This window comes from Oppia nitens, unplaced genomic scaffold, assembly GCF_028296485.1.
Source record: "Oppia nitens isolate AA-2021 unplaced genomic scaffold, nextdenovo-longstitch-racon4-pilon3 scaffold7_pilon_pilon_pilon, whole genome shotgun sequence".
Classification (NCBI taxonomy): domain Eukaryota; kingdom Metazoa; phylum Arthropoda; class Arachnida; order Sarcoptiformes; family Oppiidae; genus Oppia; species Oppia nitens.
In genome coordinates this window covers 3,931,900-3,950,981 of record NW_026533251.1, presented here as the reverse complement: position 1 = coordinate 3,950,981, position 19,082 = coordinate 3,931,900, and the positions used below count along the sequence as shown (strand labels likewise).

At 25.9% G+C, this 19,082-nt stretch overlaps 3 protein-coding genes across 3 annotated transcripts; 1 reads left to right on the top strand and 2 right to left on the bottom strand.

Moving 5' to 3' along the window:
* Positions 1-6,858: 6,858 nt before the first annotated feature.
* Positions 6,859-9,620, top strand: LOC128963718 (solute carrier family 35 member G1-like). Its single transcript, XM_054310231.1, has 2 exons — positions 6,859-7,310; positions 8,618-9,620. Exons 1-2 carry the CDS (start codon positions 6,859-6,861, stop codon positions 9,618-9,620), a joined length of 1,455 nt encoding a protein of 484 aa, XP_054166206.1.
* Positions 9,621-12,719: 3,099 nt separating this feature from the next.
* LOC128963717 (L-sorbose 1-dehydrogenase-like) lies at positions 12,720-15,365 on the bottom strand. The gene is made up of 3 exons (XM_054310230.1): positions 14,504-15,365; positions 13,423-14,056; positions 12,720-13,050 (listed from the first exon to the last, which is right to left on the bottom strand). The coding sequence occupies exons 1-3, from the start codon at positions 15,363-15,365 to the stop codon at positions 12,720-12,722; spliced, it is 1,827 nt and encodes a 608-aa protein (XP_054166205.1).
* A 1,612-nt stretch (positions 15,366-16,977) lies between these two features.
* Positions 16,978-18,612, bottom strand: LOC128963716 (uncharacterized). The gene is made up of 2 exons (XM_054310229.1): positions 18,126-18,612; positions 16,978-17,039 (listed from the first exon to the last, which is right to left on the bottom strand). The coding sequence occupies exons 1-2, from the start codon at positions 18,610-18,612 to the stop codon at positions 17,023-17,025; spliced, it is 504 nt and encodes a 167-aa protein (XP_054166204.1). The 3' UTR covers positions 16,978-17,022.
* Between the last annotated feature and the right edge of the window lie 470 nt (positions 18,613-19,082).

The following is a 19,082-nucleotide window of genomic DNA, read 5'->3' as shown; positions in this document are numbered from 1 at the left end:
TTGTATCAGCCTATCTGATCAAAACAGATCAGATTAGGTATCCGTTGAATGCAGAAAACAAGCGTAAGTTTGCCCGACTATTGTCGCTAATGGTATTGTTTTTCATTAAAATTGTTTACATACCGGCCGTCATTATCACAGCTGGCGTACACTTTGCTACAACCAAATGGTTGTATATCCAGTCAGAGGGTCAGTACTCGTCTATGGGTGTCATCACGTTTTGGGACATCATTATGACAGTGGTTTCCATACAGATGTTTAGTATGCTTTGGCTATCTGTAACCTTTTGTATAGTTTTGAGCTATTATTTGACACTAAAATTTGGTGAAATTAACCAAAAAATTAAGTCAAGTCTACAAACTGGAGACTATCCGGCACTTTGGCGGACAATCGCTGAACACAAACACTGCGAGCTAACTGTTCGCAACTTTAATGAATGTATCAAATATTTTGTATTTATTATCTACTATATGGCAATACCTGGCTTTCAGGTAGTCATCTATGGTGTACACAAAACGGACAGTTCATCGTACGGCAGGTTTATGTGTGCATTGATTACTGTTTTTTGTTTTTGTGCAGTCATTTTGTTGACCTCATTGGTCGCCCGTATTAGCCAAGCGGCACACAAGTCGTACGATTTGATGTATGGGTATTTCAGACGCAATACTACTACTACTGGTAATCGTATTCAGGCCATGAAAGTGGAAAACTTTATAAATCGATTGTCGGGACCCGAAATCGGTGTCTATTGTTATGATTTATTTCCAATGAATAGCTATGAATTATATCAGTTTGTCTATATAGCCGGTTCTAACTATTTTCTAATTATGGATTTATTTTAAAAAATTTTAATTAATTTATTTATTTAATCGCATGATTAGATATATATAATAACATGAATTTGTATAAAACATTTGACTCATATGAAGTTTGTTTTATTAAATATTTAATTTGTAAATACAGTTTTATAAATGATAATTTTTAAAACTTTTTACTGTATAAGCAATAAGTTTTTTTAAAACATTTCGATTAAAATAGTCACATTTATTTACTTAATATTGTTTAATATTTACTTGAATCTTATGTAAAAATATATTTAATTATAAATTATTTGCATTTATTGCATGTATACCTGTACAATAAAATAAATTATAAACCTGTATGTATTTATTTGATTTTTATATTTTCAATAAAAATAATTTAGCTATTTTTAACTTAATACAATTATTTATTTATACTATTCATGAACAGTATATTATTGATGTAAAATTATTCATACATTAACTACTATTTCCTATTACTAATTCAACTTCAAATTATATTTATACTAATAATATAATTGTCTAAAATTATTGTTAGAGATTAATTTTATAAAAAATATATATACAGTAAATCAATGGCATCTTTATTGGCATATCTCAAATCAATGTATAATAATCCAAACCAATTAATTACTGATAGTATTAATTGCATCGATAAGTTTGGCAGAAAATATTTAGTATTCATCCGAACAATTGACGACTACGCCAGTGGACAGCCTATCAAAACAAACTATTATATTGCTATAGTTGTTAGCAAATTATTTTGTCTACTATTTCCACTACGATATCTATTGGCACAGATATTCCTGAACAGGCCTACCGTCCGATGGTATTTGTGTCCGACTGGTCACGTATACGGTAACGAATCGATGACCAACACATGGATCATATTGTTGACAACTATTACGTGGACTTGCGGATCGATACTCAACTATCAGGACTGTTTCAATAGCCTACCGATGCTTGAAACAGTCTATCTGATCAAAACCGAACAGATTAGATATCCGTTAAATGCAGAAAACAAGCGTAAGTTTGCCCGACTATTGTCGGTAATGGTCGGCGTGTTCATCAAAATTGTCTACAAACCGGCCGTCATTATTATGACTGGCGTACACTTTGCTACAACCAAATGGCTGTACGTTCAGTCAGGTGGTCGGTACTCGTCTTTAGCTGTCATCATATTCTGGGACATCAATATAGCTATGTTATCAATACAGATGTTTAGTCTACTTTGGACAGCCGTTAGCGTATGGGTTGGGTTTAGCTATTATTTTATACTAAAATATCGGGAAATTAATCAGAAAATTAAGTCCAGTATTCAAACTGGTGATTATCCTGGACTCTGGCGAGCAATTAATGAACACAAATACTATGAGCTAACTGTCCGCGACTGTAATCACAGTATCAAATACTTTGTATTTATTATCTACTATATGGCTGTTCCCGGCTTTCAGGTTGTACTCTACGGACTACACAAAACCGATATATCGCCGTACGGCCGGTCAGTTTGTGCTCTGATAACTGTATTTTGTTTTTGTGCAGTCATTTTGATGACCATTATATGCACCCGTATTAGTCAAACAGCACACAACTCTTATGACATAATGTATGGGTATTTCGGACGCAATACTACTACTACTACTACTGGTAATCGTATTCAGGCCATGAAAGTGGAAAACTTTATAAATCGATTGTCGGGACCCGAAATCGGTGTCTATTGTTATGATTTATTTCCAATGAATAGCTATGAATTATATCAGTTTGTCTATATAGCCGGTTCTAACTATTTTCTAATTATGGATTTATTTTAAAACCAATTTTAATTAATTTATTTAATTTATTTTTTTTTTTTGATTGAAAAAATTTCTATAAAAAATTTGAATTTAATTAATAATTAGTTTTTTTAAAATACTTACTATAAATAACTGCAATTAAATTATTGCTAAAAATTACTAAAATAAATTTTAATGTATTTTTTAATATACATTTTTAGCCTTATTTTATCAATAATATTATGAGACATTTTTTGTAGATATTAATACATATTATTAGACTTTAATATTAAACAATTTGTTTGTTGCAAAAATTATTTTCTAAATAATATTTTTATTCAATGCAAACACCGATAACTTCCTCGAAATCTATAATTTACTTGTGATTATAATAATTGTTACAAAAGATTTTAAATAAAGTTTACCTTGAGTTTACTATTCATATGAAAAACTTGAAATCATTTGAATTTAATGTTAATTATTGCAACAAAACTATCACTTATAAATCTAATCTTATAGGACATCAACAAAGACACAGTTAATAAAAATAATATCTCATATATTTGATGTAAAATAAAGTTACATATATTTAATATTATTGATTTGACGATTGTTGCTAAAATTTAATGTTATATTTAATGAATATTACATTAAAAATTAAAAAAAATAAATGTAATTAATTTGTAATATATTTTCTATAAAATAATAAACAAAATTTTAAAAAAAATTATAATAAAATTTATTGAATTTAAATATAACAAAAAATATTTTTAAATATTATTTATATATTATTTCTATAATTATGAAATATTATATATTGTATTAATTTAGTTAGCTTTTAGTATATTGCTTTTAGTTTATTGACACAAAAAAAACATTATTATCTATCACTATCTGATTAAGTTTTTATATTTAAAAAAATGTTTTCTCATTAATTGATATAAAGCAATAATAATATTACATACAAAATGGCTATATAAATATTTTTTAAAAATTAATTGCTTTTATATAATAAAATATTGAAAAACATTTGACACACAAATTATTTTATTAAATTTGTTTATAAAACTATTAAAATGTTATTATAGTATTATAGAAATATACGTATATATAAAAGCATACAAATTATTCATATAATTAGTAGTTTGAAAATGTGTTCAATTGGTACAAAATAAATAAATAATTTTAGCTAATTAAACAGTAATGAGTTTTATGATATAATAAGTAAAATAATAATAAAACATTTTTTTTGTTTATTTTTAAATAAAGTTGATTTGATTTATTTTTTAGTTCATTGACTTCAAAATTATTTATTTGAAAACTAATGATATAAAAGTAATACATATAAATTTATTAGTACAGTATATAATATATTAAACATATTTATACTAATGTTGTGTAATTAATGTAAATAATGGTAATATAAATAACATCATATAAAAAGAAATATTTAAAATAAAACAGTAATATATTTAGTAATTGTTTGCATATCTTGAAACTAACTAAATATTTTATTTAGTGTTATTGTATGGATTGAAAAAAATTACTAAATTATTAAAAATTATCAAAAAAAATGTGTTCAATAAGTAAGAGATTAAATGAATTGAAAAGCAATTTAAATAAATTCAATGAATTAAAAAGTTTGACAACAAATTTACAACAAATTAATTACAAATTTTGTGAAATACTTATTATACACAACTTTAATGAAAATACTAAAAATATTGAAACAAATTGTTGTAATAAATCATTAAAAATATTTATTAATTATTATGACTGTATTATAGATAATAAAATACGTTTGAATAAAAACAAACGATTTACATGTTTTTGGCCTAAATGTTGGTTTAAAACTAAAACTAAATATAATTTATATTCACATCAATTGAGTCATTCATCAGTTAAATCATTCAAATGTGATGTAAATGATTGTAATAAATCATATTATAATAAATCAAACTTAATTAAACATAAATCTAGTATTCATTTAATGAAACGATTTAAATGTAATAATTGTTTTAAAAGTTTTACTCAAAAATATAACTTAACTGTTCATCAAAATAGAGTACATTCACTACAAAACCAATTCAAATGTGATATCAATTATTGTTATAAAACATTTGATAAGAAAATTCATTTAAAAAGACATAAATTATTACATTTATCTAAACATCTATTTGTTTGTTCAGTGAAAAAGTGTTTGAAAAGTTTTACAACAAATCATTGTTTACGACAACACATATTACGCAACCATTCAATTGAACCGAAATACCGATGCGATTATAACAATTGTGACAAACTATTTACATACATATCTTCATTAAATAGACACAAAAGTGTTGAACATTTTTTGGGTTTAAAATTATTATAAATGCAATGTCGACGACAACTGTGGCAAACAATTTATTTAAGACAACATCGATGAACACATTCATGCAATTGAGTTATTTTAAACCTTAAATAGATTTAATAAATTTTTGTTAAACATTTAAATATATATATATATATATATATTAATATGTTTATGTAATTACTTATTTATATAGATTAGAAATTTTACTTATTCAATATTATTATATGATATTACATTAAGATATTTTTTAAAAGTTTATATCAATAAAATAATTATATTAATACTGTAGTCTGTAATATTAATATATTATAAAAATATTATATTTATACAACATTAGCAAACTGTACTTTTTTATATTGACTATAATATTAATTTATAAAATCTAGTAAAAGTATTATATGTTTGATACGAAACATTATACTATTAATAATCTAATTTATGAATATTTTTTTTTAAAAAATTCATCAATACTTTATCATGTATTTTATGAATGCATTGAATGTGTTATTCATATACTGTTTCAAACAAAACAACAAAATTATTGTTCGTCTGAATTACAAATTATTTAAATGTGATGTCGAATATTGCGACAAAACTTTTAGTCAGAAAATTGATTTAATTAAACATAAATTTAAACATTTATGTAATAAACGATTTGTTTGTTTAGTCAATGAGTGTTTTGAAAAGTTTTACAACAAATCATTGTTTACGACAACACTTATAACATACGAACAATAAATTGAATCCTAAAATCAAATGTGATTACAGTAATTGTTGCAAAATGTTTGATAATAACTATCTTTTTTAAATCAATTTAAAAATATAGTTCATATAAATGTAAGACAATTGTTATTTCGACAACTGATACAAACAAATATTGCTAAAAAATATAAAATATTTTACTTCATAGACAAACCAAAAAATAATTTTAAAAAAACAATTACTTTAATTATAATTGAAATATTTTAGTAAAATTTTATTTTACTATATTTATTAGAATTTTTCTTAAATCATAAATTGATTTTAATTATTTTATTTTCTACATCAAACTGTGTAATTAATTTAAGTTAAAAAAGTTTTTTAAAAAATGTTTTTATTTTAAGTTATATATTTTTTTTAAAAATAGTTGTTAGCTATATTCACAATAAAAATATTTAAATTTACATATAAATTAATTTTATAATAAAATATGTTATAATTATATATTAGTAGTCTATCAGCAACAGTACTGTACAGTCCTATTCACGTCCTATACTAACTGCTAACTGAGTGCCTCTTTTTATTAATAAATGATATGATAAATCAATTATTGATTAAAAAATACTGTTTTAATCACTAGTGCTTCAAACAAGTGAAACTGTAGTTTTTTTTCAATATATATATACTGTACCAAACATTTGGTGATAGTTTAGTTTGTCATATAAATACAGTATACAAAAAAAAACTGATAAAGTTTGAAGCACTCAATACATATTATTATTAGCATTACATTATGAGTCTCTCTCTCTCTCTCTCTCTCCGAAAAAAATTCATATTAATAGATATGATAATAATTTACAGTATTTAAGACTTTTGTTAAACAAATTTCTATATAAATATATCGGTATATTATTATCTCATTTTCAATATTTGTTTTTTTGTTTTGTTAATATTATAATAAATAAATAATGCTTTTATTTGATTTTCATATACGAGTTGTCCAAACAATACTAATGTATAATATTATATATAAAAAAATTAAATTATAATACTTTATGGCAAAGTTTAACTATTTTTTAAAGTAAATTATTTTTTTTATTTTAAAAAATAACTGTATTTTAATTATATTAATTAAATACAGTATTTATATATTATATATATTGTGTGTATAAATATTTAATTAACTAAATACTGATAATAATAAATAAAAATTATGACAAAAGTCGATATTATCAGCGATGAAGAAGAGGAGACGTCACGATTGTTATCACCATTTCATCCAAAATTCAAGTCAACAAAACTGATGTCCAAATCAAACAACAACAGCTCATACCAAACCATATGTGATGACAACGACAAGCACAGGGAGGTCAGTGAGAAACACCAGTCGTCAGATATGAATGCAAATAATTCAATGACCGGCTCAACGATGGGCCATAACTCTCGGGCGCCGTCGGTAGCATCGCTGGCGTCGTCGACGGCATTGACAGTGACCTACAAATCGGAGACCAATCTTCTGACCGCCGCTAATGAGCCTCAAAAGCGACGCCATATACCAGCACTGGGCATATTTTTGGCATTTATGTCTGTGCTCTGCTACTCCCTGGGCTCGGCTATTGTCAACCTATTACCTGCATTGCACTCATTGGAGATATTGCTTATTAGGTATTAATTTTTTTATTTTTATTAATTGATAATTTTTAATGATATCGATACTTATTACTTATATATGTATATAATTTATATTATATATACTTTAAATAATTGTATGAATTCAACAAACATTGAACGTCTAGTAAAAAAATAAAATATTTATTTTATTTTAAATGTATTACCGGTTTGTTTTCAATGTCAGACATCAAACCACTTAATAGGGATAAAAATTAAGTTCATTTTCAATAACCACTTAATAATAATAATTTATAATATATTGATATTTTTATGAAAATAGGAAATACTGTACTGTGTGTATATATAATATAAAATATAATTATGTAATTATTAATATCAATAATTAGATAAAAAAATAAATATTTATATATTAATTTTCTCTACTTGAATTTTTTTTTTCTTAAAATTTATATTCTTAAAATTTTCTTAAAAATTTAATTTATTATATTTGTTTATCAGTTTTTTAACTATAATTTTTAGCTATAATAATTATTGTTAACAAAAAAAAATTACAAGATTATAATTTTATTTAAAAATTTATCAATTTTAAAGTTACCGGTAATCAAATTTTAATTATCAATTTAATAACAAAACTAAAAATTATTAAATAGTTTACCGGTTATTACTAGTTAAACAAACAAACAAACACACTGTTAACGTCAAACAATGTTTTACACATACAAACTAAATATTAATATATTATCAAATTTTTAAAATATTGATAAATACTGTTTCAGTATTATACTGAAAATTATAATCAATATTTTTAAATAATCTAAAAATAACTATAATTTTTAAGAGTACTATAAGATTATTCACATATTGACGTAAAGGAGGCCAATATTTTTTGCTGACGATAATAAAAATAAAATAAAAATTAATAGATTAGTTGAAATGATAATGAATTGATTAGTAAAACAATTATTAGTAATAATAATAATAATAATATAATTATTTCAAATTAAAATTACACGAGGTATACTGATGACACTAAAATAATTCATATTTTAATTAAATATTATCACACTTATTATACAATTATTAAATGAAAAATATTATTTTTATGCTATTATTAAAATAATTTATTTAAAAAACAATATCTATTATACAATTACTATTAAACAATATTTATAATATAAATTTAATTAAAACAAATAATTATTATTTTGTTTTTCACTACATGATAAAGCATAAAAATAAAATATAAAAAAATATTTTTTACAATAATTTTTAAAATAATTATCTCAATCATAGTTTTAATTTAAATAATTTAAATAATACAATATTATTATACATTTTAGGTCAACATTTCAATTCATATCATTCGGATTTCTAGTGTTAGTGAGAGGCTATAGTATAGTGCCGGCCGACGGCCATCACATGTATCTGGCCTTACGGTGTATATCGGGAACAATAACACTGACCACAGTGTTTGTCGCCTATCGGATGATGCCGTTGGCCGATGCGTCGACCATACAGTTTTCCTCACCCGTATTTGTGGCCATATTTGCCTATTTTATGCTTCGGGAGCTACTGTCGTGGCTTCAGGCAGTAGCCGGTTTGGTCACACTGGTCGGCGTAGTGGTCATTGCTCAGCCGGAATTCATATTCGGGTCTCAAGCGGATACAGTGTACGACCAGCGACTACTCGGTACTGTCCTGGCAGTGGTCAGTTCGCTATCGGGTGCTTTCAGTATGATAACACTACGTAAACTAAAGTCGACACCCGTACCCGTTATTGTTATGTGGTACGCACTGGTAGTTATTGTTGTCACTTTGATTATATTGTTTGCATTGGACGCACTGGTAATGCCTTGGGGTTGGTATACCTGGGGATTGTTGATTGGTGTCGGTGTGTTTGGTGTAGGTGACCAGTATTTTGTATCGAAAGCCATGCAGTATGAAAATGCCGGACCGGTTTCCGTTACCCGTACGCTGACAGTGGTCATGACTTTCGTATGGGAGGCCGTAATATTGGGTGAGACCATCGAATGGCTGTCCCTATTGGGCGCCACTATTATTACATCATGTATACTGTTGCTGGCAGTGGACAAGTGGCGACACGAGTCGCCCGAAACGTTTAGCCGACTTTCAAGCTATTGTTGTTGTTATTGTCGTTGTCGGGAAATGTCGGACGACTACTACGATAGCGAGGAAACGCTGGGAAAGCCGTTTGCCGACAGATATGCCGACCAATACTACGACAGTATCACTGATTATAAACATAGGAATCAGTTATATTATAATCAGTTTGAAGTGGCTATCGATGGCTCGCCAAACGGTCCTAATGTAACACAAAAATAAATAGCTAAATATTTTTTATTTATTGATTATATAATTTATATAAATATATATTTTTAATTAATTATAATTTTGTTTGTATTTTATAATGATTTTTGTTGTTGTTATTATTTTTTTAATAATAATTTTAATTAATATATTTGTGACTAATTTTTTATTATGTATTACTGTATTAACATTATTATTATATTTAGCGTAAATATTTTATTTATAACAATTTTTATACAATAAGTACACTATAATTATATACAGTATTTAATTGTGTATATTATATAATGTATAAAAAATATATAATATAATTATTTTTTGTTGTTGTTGAAATCATTTAACTTGTGTAAATGACATTTATTTCAAACAAACAAAAAATAATATTTACAATTTTATTTATTAATAAACAAATTGCTAAAATAATATATATAAATTTATTATAATAATTAATTATTAAATAAATCTATAATTTATAAATTACTAGCATTTTAAACTATATATATATATAATTTATATATATATATATATAGAGTATAATACTGTAAAAACTGTTAATCTATTAATAATTATCACTAAATAAAATAAAAGGTATAATTATAAAATTGATTAAACGTTAATAAACTGAATGAATGAAAATAAAAAAATAAATTTGATAACGAAAAAAACTTTTTTTTTTATTTTAGTTTATTTTTTACCAATTCAGACAAACAGACTGCACACATGACAACCAAATAAAAAAAATTGTGATAAAAATATTAAGATATAAATAAAAAATAATTGATTAAAGATTACTTGTTGTCTGTGAACTTTGCAACACTTAAATAACTGTCAATACATTTATATTTTTTAACCAATATTTTGTCGCTTACTGTCATCGCAATTAAATAATATTAATTAATATAATGATTATTATAGTTTAAAAAAAAATATTTTACTTAAACTAGTATAGTAATTATTTTTTAAAAATTTATTAGTTTTGATAAATTTATTATAAAATATTGTTTTTTTTTCTAAAATAAATTACATATGGATGAATCAACAATTATAATTGATAAAAATTATAATCAAGTTCCTTTAATAAGTAAGCAATTACTATATTTTATTTTTACATATTATTAATATTTAGTCAAATATAATAATATGTTTAAAATTAAATATATAATACATTTATAATTATTACATTATTTTTTATAAACACTATACTAAATATATATATTTTTAAAAAAATGTAATTTATAAATCTATAAAACTATACACTAGAATATTCATCAATTGATTATGAAAATAGTGGTTTATTTATTAAACGTATTACTAGATCATCATGGTACAACAACAATAACAACAATGTACCTGGATGTTTATTATACATTTCCATATTAGGTATTTATTGAAGACAAAAAGTAATAATAATTTTTATTTAAATTAATTTAAAAAAAAAAATAAATCTGTTAACAATAGGTGCACTATCAGTATCGTTATCGTCAATATTTATTAAATCACTTACCGATTTACCTGTACTGGAAATATTAGTATTCAGGTTATTATAAATAAAATAAAATAATATAATTAATTTTAATTATTTAAAATAATAGTATTAATGTTATAATTAATTTAATTCACACAGATCTATTTTACAATTATTAATAAATTTGTTAATAATATTATGGAAAAAACAGTCACTGGTTGGCGAACCGGGAGCTAAACGTATAGATCTAATCATTAGTACAGTTACCGGATCTATAGCACTGTTGTCGCTATACCTGTCCTATCGACTGTTACCGTTGTCCCAGTCGACAGCACTGTACTATACGGCACCGGTATTTGGCATAATATTTGGCTATATTATATTACGTAAAGCTATTACTTGGCAACAGGTGCTTATTGACTACTTATTTATAGTTATATTAATTATCATTATTATATATAATAACAATAATAATAATAGCTTTTATTTTAACATAAGATTATCATATGTTTGATTGGCATTACGGGTATGATAGTAGTGGCCAAACCGGTATTTATTTTTGGCTACACTAATGATGAACTGGTAGATAATCTGACTGATGACCGAGCACTGGGCATTGGTCTGACTATAGTCGGTGCCATAGCTGCGGCAATGGCCACAATTAGTGCCCGTAGACTACAGCACACACCGTTGACTACAATAAACATGTGGCGATTTTTAGCACTGTTAGTATTGGCAACAGTTATGTCGACACTTTTCGGCACTTGGCGATTGCCTACCGGTACCAATCAGTGGTTGTTTCTAGTATTGGCTTCAATGTGTGGTGTATTGGAAAATATATTCCAGTCAATAATTTACGATAATTATACTAATGATAATAATAATAATATTATTGATGATGATATTGAAAGCACCGGTAGATTAATAACTATGGCTTCACCATTAATTAGTATTGTTCTGTCAATTGTTTGGGATATTATGATATTCAATATATCGCTTGATTGGATCCCATTGATTGGTGGCATAATTATAATCAGTACTTTGATACTTATAGCTAATTATGACCCAAATTATCATTTACTATAATAATAATATATAATAATTATTAAAAGTACTAAAATAGCTAATTGTTAAATAAAATTTATTTATTTTTTTTTAGGTTATAAATGTAGAAAATTAATTAATCTATGAATGTATCATATATTCTATTAATGAATATTAATACTAAGTTTAATTTAAATTATTTCTAATAAATAATTATTAAAAAAATGATTTTTAATGTTTTAATTAAAAATCATATGCATAATAAAATTGATATAAGAATTTATTATTAAATATTAACTAAATATTATAGATGTTAAAACAAATAATTTATTTTTTAAAAAGTAAACTTAAATATATTTTATGAGTACAATCTATGAGATAAATTAAAATTAATTAATCTATAGATAAGTAATATTCTTTAAGTAGTTTTAATTTTTTAATTAAATTAGTTCAAAGTTTAATAATTTATGTTTTTATTAAGCTTTAATACTATAGATTATTAATTAGTTTACACATTCATGGAAAAAATATTTTACAAATATTTATAATATTATACAATATTTTAAATAATAATATCATAGTTTTAAATGTTTTTACAGTCAACTCTAACTACTCTGACTTATCTGATTGTTGAGCGCCGGCCTATTATACTGTTTGATTAGGTGGGCGCCCATTTCGCCGATCATCATCGATACGGCCTGTGTGTTGGCATTGACCATATCGGGCATTACAGATGAGTCGACAACCCTTAGACGATGGACACCCTTTACCCTTAGTTTGTCGTCCAGTACTGTGTCGTCGCGCTTGGGATCACCCATACGACAGGCGCCACCCAAATGATAGTCACGTAGACCTATCTGACGGATCAGACATGTAATATATGTGTCGCACTCATGCAATGGCCGGTCGTAACAGTATTTACAGCCAGGTATTGGTCTAAATAAAATTAATTAAATATATTGTATATAAAGTTTTTCATAATACTAAAATAATAACTTAAGTGATAAAATATTTTATATAAATAGTAAAATAAATAAATATATATACTGTATATATAGTTTTCTCTCTATTGTAGTCAATAATAAAATTATTGATTATAGACTAAAATATAAAAAATACTATTATATATTTTGCTTATTATTGCTATATTTTAATAAATTAGTATTATTATAAATATAACTATATTTATTTGATTATAACTTTTTTTTTAATAACGTTTAAGTTGACTATCATTTATTAAACTATTATTATTTTATTATATTTGCTTATCTATTTAGCTAACAAACAAACATGCAAACAAAAAACTACCTGGGCAAAACAACATAGCGTGAAAATTGTGTTTTTTCAACAATATAGTAGAAAAATTTAATTATCTCTACAAACGCCTGTAGATCTCGTTTGTCGGACAAATATTTCGGATCAATCAGTGGACTCTCAAACGGATCGGTCGATCGCAACCTAACGTATCCCTTGCTGTTGATCCGTACAACACTGGCTGCCGCATAAAAGTATCGTCTATTGTGGAACTGGCGATAATATGACTCCCAGTCCGCACGCACTGACCTATCAAAACTGGCGGCCATTTTTCGGGGATCGTTCAAATAGTTTTCGATCCACGAATAGATACAGGTATCCGGATAGTCGGGCTCTTTGTTCAAACTGGTACTATAGTAGGTCAACATTTTGGGAAACTGTATGAGCGATCCCGATTGGTTGGCAAAAAAGTCGTACACATGTTGGCCAGTTAGATCAGGAGGCAGCAAACTATCTGTACTACTGTTAGTTGTGTCGTTGGCCAACAGGAAATAAAACGGTACGACTATATGATCTTTTAGATGATCGCCAACCGGTAGGTCTGCCACACACTGTATGTCCAGTGATTTGAGATGAGCTTTGGGTCCAACGCCTGACAGCATCAGCAGATGCGGAGATCCTATGGCACCTGTAGTTAATCAACAACAATATATTACATAAATATAAGCACAAAATCATTTACAAACACACAAAAAATTAATAAAGTTTATTATACGATTGTTTCATCATATAATAAATTGTATAAAAGCAATCGTATAATAAAATGTATTAATTTTTTGTTTGTTTGTAAATGATTTTGTGTTTATATTAAATATATTAGACAATTATTTATTATTATATATCATATATACAGTATATATATATTTCTATGTAAAACACATAATTGTCTTTAAAATACAAGTGATGCCTGAGCTCACACACTGACAATAATTGTTTTTTTTTCTCAAAAACCTTGACATTAATTAACATAACTGTTTCAATAACAGACAACAATATTATATCATAATAAAATAGTAGAGTATATACAGTAATGTATTTCTAGCTTTTAATATATTATACTGTATTTTATACATACCGGCGCTCAGTATGACCTCAAAATCGGCAAACACTTTATATTTTTGGCCATAGCGTACAAATTCTACACCAATAGCTGTGCGGCCGGAAAACAGTACCCGAGTTACGTGTGCCCGACATAGTATATGCAGGTTATCTACATTGTCCATCAAATAGGCACTGGCCGTACTGCTTCTCAGGTTATCTTTGATGGTAAACTGTATTAGTCCAGTGCCCAACTGTTTCGGGCCATTCAGATCAATCGTTTCCAGTTCTAAATCGTTGAGCACCTGCTGATAGGCTACTAGTGCTCTATCGAGCGGCGTCGCTGCCACTGCTATAGAGCTTACACCTATCGGGCCATCTGTTCCATGCATACCAGGGTTGGCTCGAACTACATCACTGTCCGTATTGTTTTCACTTTTTATGAAAAACGGCAAAACGCTGTCATAGTTCCAACCTTTTGCCCCGAACTCCCTGTCCCAGCGGTCATAGTCGCGACGATTGCCGCGATTGTATACCAAAAAATTGATGGCCGAACTGCCGCCCACTAACCGACCTCTGGGCTCTGTTTGTCGACGATCTACATAAGCTAAACCCATGTGTTGCTGAGGTTCTGACATGTAGTTCCAGTCGTAGTCCGTTCCCATCAACCAGGGATACATTGTTGGTATGTCAGTCCTCAGGTCGCCGGCACCGCCCGACTCAAGTAGCAAAACGTTGACACGACTGTTTTCTTCGGCCAACCGTTTGGCCACAATAGCACCGGCCGAACCCGAGCCGACAACAATGTAGTGATATCTGTCCAGCCATTCACGCCGCTCGCACTGTGACCGATGTCGGGCGTCGCGCTGTAACACCAGTGCCAGTAACGAGTAAGTCATATATTGCACCGGTAGTTGAGGTGCAGTAGTAGTAGTAGCAGTAGTAGTTATATTAGCCATTTATTTACAGTTTAAAAAATTATAAATTAATATATGTTTAGATAGTTTAATAATAGTTTTTATTAATCATTTAGATAATATGAGCATTATATTTATTGTTTTGTTTATAGTTGTAACAACTATTGTAATTACATATATATGTGGTCACAAAATAGACAAAATATATTATCGATACACTACTGTAGATTAAGCACCAAATAAAATTAATCATATGTAATAATAATAATTTATAAAATACAATATTATCAATATAATTTTAAAAATAATATAATAAATAGTTACAATCGATAAAAATTTATAATCTTAAAAATTTTATATCTGATTAAAAAAAATTATTTTATTTTTAAAATAGTAGATTATGTTTATAAAACAATAATATGTCAAAAAATAAATGTGAATATTATGATATAAGTTATGTAAGTTATATACAATATATAATATTTACAAATATTTATTTAATTTCATAACTATAAACATTGAGATATCCCAATAGTAGTGTTAATTATAATACAAAAAAATATTTAGACAAAAAATTTGACCTTCAATTTATTAATGTTATATAATTTAGTAGTTATTTTAGTAGTATTGTCTGCTAATTATAATTTTAATTTAAAAGGAAATATTGATTACTTGTTTTTTTACTACAATTATAAATTACAAAAATTTTAGTTATATAAAGAGTATTATGTATTAATTAGTAGACCTTTAAATTTAAACAAAAAAAATAATTCATTGATTGAAACAATTGATTATTGACACACATAACAACTGTTATTGATATAATTAGACATTTAGTTACAACATTAATATTAAAATACCGGTATACTGTATATTAGTAATAGTAATAAAATATACTACAAATAAGTTAAACTATATAAAAAATAAAATTTTAATATTTAAATAGTATTTATTTACTGTATTATATTAGTTATAGAGTTAACATATATTTATAGTATACAATATTACAGTTATTGAATGTTATGTAATTGTAAATAATTAAACTAAAATATTGACATTAAATGATGAAATATTTTAAGTTAAATTGAAATATTAAATTAATGATATTTAATTTGTGTTTTTACTAATTTTTGTTGTAAAAATAATATTTCTAAAATAAAATAAGTGATATAGTAATATTATTAAATAAATAAAATAAAATGCAAATTCAATAAAATTATATTTTAATCTATATATTTATCCATATTTTAAAAATGTGTTTTAAAAGTGCAATATGTATACAGTGTTATATTTATAACTTATAAAAATATACTATTATACAATATATAAAGTTAATAGTTGTATATTTAATTTATATACAAAAAAATTATAATCATATATTCATCGACTAATACATTATTTAAATAAATGTTTTTTTTTATATGTGTGTAGACATTAGTTAAAATTATTTTGATTTTCAATAAGTAATAGAAAATATTTGATCAAATTTTCTAAAACCTTTAAATAAAAACAAAATAAAATATTATATAAAATATATTTATCAAAAAAATATAACTAATTGCTAACCTCTTGAAACGTCAAAACTGATAATAATTGGCCGGTTATTAGATAAAAACCCTCGCGATTGACTTTAATCCGTTCAATGTATTGCATCCACTAAATAGATATTAATAATAATAAGTTTTAAATACAACAAACAAATAATAATAACAAACAAAATAGTAAAATAAAACTAAAAAATTAACTTTTTTGTGTTAACCTTGAGCTTAGTATTCAGTGTAATCGTTATGTTATTAAATTTTATTAACAATTTAAACGTTTTGTTAGACTCGCGCCAAACTATTGTCGATGAATAGGTAATTATTGTAAGCAATACTGCGTGACCTGAAAATATGACCCCATACTGCAAATAGGTATACCAGGGTACCTGGGCGTAGGTCAAGAAAAACAATAGAAAACATATGATGACTGTATAGCATACAAAAGTTATGGTCAAATATTTGCGCCAATATTTGTTGGCCACCAGTATTTGTCGGCATATTATTGAATGCTCGTGTAATAAGTCACGCATATATCTATCCCTATATTTTTTTTATAATATAATTTTTTTTTAAAAAAAAGTTATAATAATTAATTATATATTTGGTACTAGTTCATTTTTATATATTATTATATTTATGTATGTTTTACATTTCTGATTTATCATTTAGATTTTTGCCTAACAGTGCCGCTAGTCTATCATTAACAATAGCCAACCGTAGTTTTATATAATAGCACATAACATAGAAATATGCCGGCAACCAGTAGACAGGCAATACCCCTGTCCACGTCCATATACCCCATAGTATAACCCAGGGTAGACCCCATAGGAAAAAGTCGACAGTAGTATAGTTAATAAAGTAGATGACGGTTGTGATGAACATAAATCCGCCAAATATTTGCCAAATATATTGGTCGGCCATTGTAAAGGCTATTTTGGTGCGCTTCTCCAATTTGCTCAGATAGTCACTGGACAGACCTAATTGTTTTGCACTGACGTATTGTGAAATATCTGATAATTATTTGGGGGGAAGGGGGTCAACGAAAAAAAGTAAACATATTTTGTAATAATATGAAAAACAGTTTTATAATAATAATTATTAGTTATATATATATATTAAAACAATTATTTATATTATTTTACTAATGATTATTAATATTATCTTTAATTATTGTATCAAATGTATTAAATTACAAAATTACCTTGTATATTATCCCTATTCAAATAGTTGAATACAGTTAGCCAGCTAAACTCGGTTACTGGTCGACAAACACAGTAGTGGTAGAGTATGAAAACACTGACTGTCCACGATAGGGCCACAATTTCCGTATACAGTGCCGGACCGCCCATATACAATGAAAATGTACCCAGGTAGACATGTATTCTAGCATGGCGGTCAATAACTGGTTGGTCCAGCAGTACGGAAAAACATTTGAGAATACGGAATAGCATCAAAAATTTAAACCACATATAAGCCCGCCATAGACGCGGATAAAATGATCGGTCACGTTCGCGCAGTGCTTGGCCATAGTTTCGGGTCCAGTAGCCAATAAAACCACCTTGATATTTGAGCACCTTGGCTACTAGTGTTTCGGTTGATGGCCGCCGCCGTTGCACCGGTGGTTCAGTAATTAGTTCGTCAATTGGCTCCGGGAGGATACGGGTTGTTTTAATTTTGATTTTGGACATTGATTTTATTTGATGACAATTTTCACTATATGTAAATAAAAAATATGATAAATAATAATAACAAATAATAAACTAATAAACATTATTATAAAATATTGATTATATAATAATTGATTACAATATTATTGTTTCCTGTAATTAGTTAATATTATAGTTATTTGAACAAAATGTTAAATAATATTCAAAATACTCACGAAAAAAATAAAAATGCTTATTATGTCATAATAATTGTCATTTTATTATTAGTAATTATCAAACATTATTATTTTTGAATTATTATTAAATTTATAGTTTATGAATGATAGAAAATACTGTAATATAAAAGTTAGTAATAACTAATTTATTAAAAATTAGTCTACAAATATTATAATATTTATAAATGTCATAAATTTATTTATATAAATTATATAATTTTTTTTAAATAACTTTTATAAAATCAAAATGATATTATAGTAAAAAAAAAAAAAATC